This window comes from Haliaeetus leucocephalus, unplaced genomic scaffold (assembly GCF_000737465.1).
Source record: "Haliaeetus leucocephalus isolate CR32 unplaced genomic scaffold, Haliaeetus_leucocephalus-4.0 Scaffold164, whole genome shotgun sequence".
Lineage (NCBI taxonomy): Eukaryota > Metazoa > Chordata > Aves > Accipitriformes > Accipitridae > Haliaeetus > Haliaeetus leucocephalus.
The window spans coordinates 1,241,145-1,248,399 of record NW_010972600.1 but is presented as its reverse complement, the minus strand read 5'-3'; the positions used below and the strand labels follow the sequence as shown (position 1 = coordinate 1,248,399).

The following is a 7,255-nucleotide window of genomic DNA, read 5'->3' as shown; positions in this document are numbered from 1 at the left end:
GAGGGCCAGGGCTGCGGGTACTGGGGTGGTGGGGGATTGGCAGTAGTGGCTTGTCCAGGGAGGGGGTAGGAACAGCAAAACAACAAAATTTACCCTGTTAAATCGAGCACAGCTGGGGCTCACTGCCTCCTCCCCGGGAAATGGCTCAGCACCGCTGCTGGATGTAGGGGGGGGGGCGACAGATCCCGCCCCCCCCCAAAAGGCAGGGTGGTCACCCTGTCCCCGGTTGGTCCCTCACCATTCCCCCCCTCCCCAGGACGGCGGTGGGTGCAGAGCGAGGAGTGCACGGCTCCGGCGTGGGCATGCGGGAACCACGCGGCGTGTGAGGGTGCGGCGTGTGGGTGCTGTGGGCTCGGGGTCCCCGGAGAGCCCCTGCCAGTCCTGGGGGGGGAGAACGACCCCATCTCCCCCCCCCAGCAGAACCCCCTCTCCCTCCCCTCCGAGCCACAGTAGCCGGGGGCTGGCGCAGCCCTGAGTCACCGGGTGCGGAGGGAGGGAGAGGGGGGGGCTGACAGAGGCAGAGGAAGGTGGGGATGAAGGCCACGCCGCAGCCCACCCCCCCCCTTTCAGAACTCCACCTTGCAGGCAGGGAAGGTCTCATCCTGCATGGCCACGGTGCTGTTGCTGCCCAGCACCGTGATGCCCAGCTCCTGCTGCCGGTCGTGGGTCTCCTGGTACCACTCGTGCATCACCAGCGAGTCAAAGGTGGGGATCAAGGTCACCTGCAAAGACACCCACCTCATCGCATCACCGCGACCCACACCCCCACACCCCCCAGTACCGGGAAGGGGCTGATCCCACTGCTCCGGGTATCCGGGGAGCAAAGGGTGGGGGTCTCACCTGGATGTCGGTGCCCCACTGGTGCTTGCCGGCAAGCAGGGCGTCGAGGAGGGACCGCAGGACGCCCTCCTTCAGGTGGTCATCACCGCTGACCACATAGCAGAGGGAACGGACGCGCCGGAAAAACTCCTCGTCCACCGTCCGGGCGCTCCAGGAGCCGGGCAGGTATGCCAGGTCCACGTAGACGGGGGGGCCAGGGGGGGCCGCAGCCCGTGTGCCTGCCAGCACAGGAGTACAGGAGCTGTGAGCGGCAGCCCCCAAACCCCCCCCCCCCCCCAAACCATTGCACGGCACCAGCGGTGCCTCCGAGCCGCTCTAGCACGGCGACACCGGAGCCGGCAGCGCCCACATCCCATCCCCATCCCCGTACCTGCCGGCGATGCCCTGCCAGCTCCCGCCAGCGGCCGGGCTCCAGCGCCGCGGGTGGTCCCCAGGGTGCGGGCGTCCCCGCCGGAGGGTCCCTTCTTGTCCCCAAGGGACAGCCTGGCTTTGTCCCCAACGTCACGGGCCGAGCTGGTGGGACCCCTGGCCTTGGGGGTGGAGGTGGGGTGCCGGGGGGGCTCAGCCCTTGAAGCAGCGGGTGCCGAGCCCACGCGGGACGGGGTCCTCTTCACCTTGCCGGAGGGCTCCTTCTTCCCGGCGCGGGTCTGCTCGGCCGGCAGCGCCTCGGGGTCCACCATGCAGATACCGGGCTGGGCGGGGATGGGGCAGGGGTCCTTCATGGGGGCCGGCAGCGGGTCACGGGCCCTGGCCGTGCCGCGGGTGGGCTGCTCCGAGTCCTCATCTGACTCCAGCCCGTCGGCCAGGATGGAGGGGCAGTCCTCGGTGGCCGGAGGGACGTCGGAGTCGGAGAGGGTGGGCAGCGACTCGCTGACAGAGGTGGGGGGTGTCTCGCCCACCGGCTGGCGGGGCCGGCCCCGGCGCTGCACCAGCTCCTGTGACGGGTCGCTGTCCGACAGCTCCCGGGGGCTGGCGGCGGCTGAAGGTGACCGCTCCGATTTGGGATGCTCGAACTCGCAGGGTGACACCAAGCAGAGGTCCACATCGTGGGGTGAGTCGGAGCGGCGACCGGGCCGCGTCACCGCATCACCGTCAGCCCGCGGCGGGTGGTGGCACGGCCGCAGCGGCAGCGACAACCCGCCTTTGGTGGCCTCCGGCTCCGGCGTCCCCCCGGTCCCCCGGGACCGCCTGCCCTCCTCCGGTGGGGACTCGCTGACGGGTGGCAGCACCTGCTCGAAGGAGACCGAGAGCGACTCGTCCACCTCGGTGGAATGCGGGGAGCCCACCTCGGCCGGCAGCGAGGGGGTGGTGATGGTGGGGGACACGTCGGGGACGTCGTCCTTGAAGGGGCTGAGGGAGAGGCAGCCCGCCTGCTTCTCCTGCGAGGAGCCGGAGCCGTCCTGCGAGGCTTTGCCCCCGGCCGGCGGCCAAGGGTTTGGGGCCCGGTTGGTGCCGGCACCCGGCTCCTCCGTGCCATCGTCCACTGGTGACTGGTGGAAGGGAGTGTGCCCGGCGCTGGCCGGCCCCGAGCTGGCTGGAGACATCATCTCCAGGGTTTTCTCCTCGGAGCTGCCGCAGGCATCCTCGCCGCCCTCGGGGCCGTGGTTGAGCATCCCGGTGGGCGTCAGGTCGAAGTTGACGCTGCGGTCGCTCTTGGGGGTCTTGGCCAGGGGCGAGGGGGGACAGACGGCTCTCAAAGGGCTGCTCTCCAGGTAGCGGAAACGCTGGGGGCTGTCGGGGTCCTCCAGACCATTTTCCAGGCAGGATGAGTCCCCAGGTCCCGACGGCTCCCCAGCCCCCCCGTTCTCCAGCGGCGAGGGCTCCAGCTCGCTCTCGGCTGTGGTGATGCCCTCGTCCGTCGATTCCTCCTTCCTCCTCCTCCCGCTGGCCCCCAGCGAGGCAGCCCCCCGGCCTCGCTCGGCCTCCGGCAGCATGTCCTCAGGGGAGGAGGACTTGGAGCCGTCTGATGTCCCCGGCTCCTTCCTGCCACCTGCCTCCCGGGGGGTTTTGGCCTTGGGCTTCTCTGGCTCCTTCTTGAGGGGCGGTTTCTTGATGCTGCCGGCCTTGGCCGGGAGTTTGCGGGTCTCTGGGACCGGCGTTTTCCGGACCAGGGTCTTGGCAGAAGTCTTGGCCTCTGCCTTGCTCTCCTTCGTGTCCTTCCGCAGCGTCTCAGCCTTCACCTCCTTCTTCACCACCTTCACCTCCTTCTTGGCCTCCCCCTTCACCTCGGCCCCCTCGTCCTTCTTCAGCGGCTTCTTCTCCTCTTTCCGGGGGACAGGCTCCTTCTTGGGCACCGCTTTCTCCTTGCTTGGCTTTGGCTTTGCGTCCACCTTCAGCTTCTCCATCGAAGAGTCTAGCTTGGCCCGAGCATCCTTGGCTTTCTCCTCTTCTGACCCCGCTCTGGCCGTCTCCCCCAGGGATTTTGGCTTCTCCTTGGTCCCTACCTTCATGTCCTTCCTCTCCACCTTTGATGGAGCCTTCTCCTTCGGCGCCGGTGCCCCGGTGTCCACCAAGCTGAGCTTGGATGCCGACTTCAGGCTCTCCTTGCTCTCTGCCCTCCTTTGCTTGAGTGGTTTCTCAGGCTGGGGCACGGACGGCCCTTTCAAGTCATTCTTGGTGACCACGGGATGCTTGAGGAACTCCAGGTGTTTCACCTTCTCCAGCCCCTCCAGGATGCGGCCCTGGGGGGTGCAGCCAGGGAAGAGGACCCGGATGATCTTCTCCGAGGGGCTGACGGGGTGCCAGACGAGCAGGGCGCAGACGGAGGTCAGGCACTGCAGGGGCAAATCCTGCTCCTTGGGGTAGCTGTTGCCCGACCACTGCTGCAGGAGAAACTCCAGCTCCTTGGTGCCTTTCACGGGGTTCAGGACATACATGTCCAACCGGCCCACTCCCATCTTCTGGAAGAGGACGGTGGGTTCCGCGCGGGGTCCGCTGTCCCGGGCCAGCGGGTTGGGACGGATGCCCAACTTCTCCAGGTAGTGCAAGGTCAGGGCAGCCTCATCGCAGCTCTTCAGCACCCGGGAGTTGCCCTCGATGTCCTTCAGCTTCTCGGAGGCGTTGAGGAAAACGACACCCAGTTCTGGGGAGATGAGGTTCTTTGCCCAGTCCCCGTTGCCCTGCGAGCCTTGGGACGGATCCTCCTCCAGCTCAGCCAGCTTTCTCTGCAGCAGGCTGTTGACGCCGGGCAGGCTGTCTGTGCCCGCATGTGTCACCAGGATGGAGTCGATGCGGTCCAGGTGCCGGACCAGCTTCCAAAAGGATGACTTGGGGTTGGAGCCTCCGTTGACCAGAACGTTGAAGCCGTTGACGGCAAAGAAAGCCGAGTCCCCTCTCCCGCCCGGGAAGATATAGCAGCAGGGCTTGGAGAGTTTGAGGAAGCCGACCATGGTGGGGGGCTCGAGGAGGTCAAAGGGGGACTGGGGCTCCAGCGACTCCGAGAGGTACTCCATGAACTCCTCCAGCCCCTCCATCTCCGGCAGGATGCAGCCCGGGTTGTAGCGCAGCTCGATGAAGTCCTGGAGGTTGTGGTGGTCCAAACCCGAGTCCCTCCACTCCCCAAAGTCGGGGCAGCTGATGGTCAGCCTGGCCTTGGCTGAGGGGTCTGCGGAGCTCAGGATCTCCCCTACCTGCGAGGGGACAGGGCCAGCCAGAGCTTCAGGTGGGACAGAGCACCCAGGGCCAGAGACGTGGCAGCCTGGGGGTGCCCTGCCCGAGCCCCCGCCCCGGGCAAGCACAGGGCACCCCTTCCCCAGGGGCTCCTGCAGGCCCATCCCACTCCCCACGCCTGGTGCTGGCCACCAGCATGATGCCCGGGGTGGGGGAGCCGGTCCCTGATTTACACATCCCCCCAGCTGCGGCTCAGGGCCAGGATGCAGCCGATCTCCCCCCGCCTCCCCAAGCCCTGTGGCGGGAGGGATGTGCCGGCGCGGCTGCCTGCAGAGCAGACAGCTGGGCCAGCCTCCCGCTCGCGCTGCCGCCATGCCCAGCTCCCTGCCGAGACGCCGGAGAACGTGAGCAGACAGTCGCTCCGGCAGCGCCGGCCCACGGCCCCCCCCCCGCCATCCCTGCTCATCAGCAGCCAGGCCTGGGAGCTGGCAGGAGCAGGCAGCTCCTTTCTGGGGGTCCCTGGCACCGCACCTCCTTGTCCGTGAAGATCTGGATGAAGTCCCGCAGGGAGAAACAGCCCGTCTGCAGCATCAGCTCCCCCGTCTCCTCCACGCAGGGCCCCGCGAACACCAGCAGCTTGTGCTGCGACACATCCGTGATGAGGTTTCGCAGCTGAGGATGGAAGGGACACGAGGACGGAGGGGACATGAGGATGCCAATGGGCTCCATGTCATGGCACCCCCCTGCCAGCGGCTCTGAAGGGGCCACAGTCACGCCCCCCGGCCCCCCTCCAGCTCACCTCGTCACACAGGGACTTGTCGGAAGGGTTGAGCAGCACCAGGGTCTCCAGCACATCTCCCCGGTGGTGGAGGGTCCGCTGACCTGCAGGGAGCCAAGGGCTGACACCCGCCCTCCCCAAAATGATGGGGCTGCACCCCAGTTTGGCCTCGTCCCATGGGGATGGGATTGGGAGGGGGAACGACGACGCACGGCAGCAGGGCCAGCGCCTGCCCACTTCCCCCGCGGAAGAGGGACAGCCACTGTCCCAATCCCGGACACCGTGGAGGCCAGTGGATCCGCTGAGCTGAAGGACACATTTCCCGTGTCCTTCCTGCTGCAGGGAGGGGAGGAAAAAGCTGGGGGGTCAGGCTGGAGGAGCACCTTATGCCCCCCCACCAAGCACCGCAGCACGGAACAGGCACCAGAGCGGCCCCGGCATCCCCGGCTCCATCTTCTTTCCCTTCTTTCCGTGGGAAATCACATCCTGCCCCAGGACGGGCGAAGGAAGCAGTTTCTCACGTGGGGGATCACAGGGCTTGGCCATGGCAGCGGGGGGGGGCCCACAAAGCAAAGCCTGTTCCCGCAATGGCCGGGGGGGCGGCGGGGAGGGGTCCGGTGGGGAGGGGCTCGCACACCCCCCACCGTGCGAGTCCCTCCCTGCCGCCCCCCCCGGCTGTAGTGGGGAGGGTTTCCCACACCCCACAAATTAAATACCAGCTGGGGGCATTGCATGGCCCCCTCTTTTACCTTTCACGATGCTGGAGAAAGTGGCTGAGTGACGGGACACGAAGAGCTTCAGCTGCTCATCCAAGTTGCAAGAAGAGAGGTCGATGTCCCAAGAGCGGATTCCTTTAGAGAGGAGGGGGACACAAAAATAGCGGGGGGTGGGGGGTCAGCCCCAATAGCACCCACCAGCACCGTGCCCCGACATCGCAGCACCCACATGACACTGGTTTATGCAAGAAGCAGCATGGTGGGGACTGTATCCCCCACCATGCACCCTGGTCCCCCCTCTTACCTTGCCCCAAGACACAGCCGTGCCGGCCCGGTGGCTTTTGGGGTGACCCCAGTGGGTCCCCAAGCCCAGCCGGACCCCAGCATGAGGCCGATGCATCGATCAGCTGCCCGGCAGGCGAGCACCTTGCGCGGTGACTCACGGCAGCACCAGCTCTGCCAACCCAAAACCCCGGCCCCCGGGGCGATAGGCGCACCTTGCCGGCACCTCTTCAAAGGTGGCAATTAAAGGAATTAACGGTGCTGGAGGATTCGGCACACAGGGTGCTCCCGCCGGCACCGACATGGGTGTTCCCGGGTCCCAGAGCAGGATCAGGAACCCCCAAGGCACAGCCCCAAAACACCCACAACCCCTTCAGGACCCCCCCAGGGGGATTCATAGGGGGGCTGCCAGCCCCCCACCGCAGCAGCCGACCAGCGTGGCCGCAACCACTCTCCACTAACGGCCCAGCAAACCGGCGGACGATGGCGTAAGACAGCCGGGCCTCGGCGCAAGGCGGCCCTGGGGGGGTTGCACAAATTTTGCACAAGGTGCCGGGCGAAGGCTGGGGCCGTTTTTGGGCGGTTTCGCTGCTTGGGGCCAGCGGGGTTCAGTCCTGCCCTCGTAGGGTGCTGGGTCCCACGAGTGTGGGGTGGGGGGTACACACAATGGGGCAGTTGTGGCAACACGTGTGTGGGTGTCCCGTGATTTGGGGGACCTGCTCCAGCGCAGGGCTGCTCCGATGCCACGGCCTGAGGCCCCCCCCAGCTCCAGCCACAGCTCAGGGAGGGCCAGGAACACGAGATGGGAGCAGGGGCTGAAGGGGGTCCCTGCAGCACGGCCCCTCGCCCCGGGTGAGCCCAGCATCCCCCCCCCCCCCCAGCCCCTGGCCCCCACAGCTGCGTGGGCCAAGGTCCCAGGTGGTGACAAGTGGAGGGGACAGGTCTCAGGGGTCCACCCGCAGCCCCAGAGCTTGGGGATAGACCCTGGGGGAGAGGGGGCAGATCCCTAAGGTCCAGGGGGGCAGGTCAT

General features: G+C 67.2%; 2 protein-coding genes across 2 annotated transcripts in view; both read right to left on the bottom strand.

The window, feature by feature from the left end:
- FCHO1 (FCH domain only 1) overlaps positions 1–304 on the bottom strand; it is an 11,880-nt gene extending 11,576 nt beyond the window's left edge. Inside the window, exon 1 of the mRNA XM_010563290.1 lies at positions 239–304. Within this exon, the coding sequence (XP_010561592.1) occupies positions 239–304 (66 nt within the window). The remainder of the gene's footprint in view (positions 1–238) is intronic.
- On the bottom strand, positions 43–6,160 carry MAP1S (microtubule-associated protein 1S). The gene is made up of 7 exons (XM_010563289.1): positions 6,142–6,160; positions 5,977–6,078; positions 5,249–5,331; positions 4,981–5,121; positions 1,211–4,469; positions 841–1,058; positions 43–722 (listed from the first exon to the last, which is right to left on the bottom strand). Exons 1-7 carry the CDS (start codon positions 6,158–6,160, stop codon positions 567–569), a joined length of 3,978 nt encoding a protein of 1,325 aa, XP_010561591.1. The 3' UTR covers positions 43–566.
- Between the last annotated feature and the right edge of the window lie 1,095 nt (positions 6,161–7,255).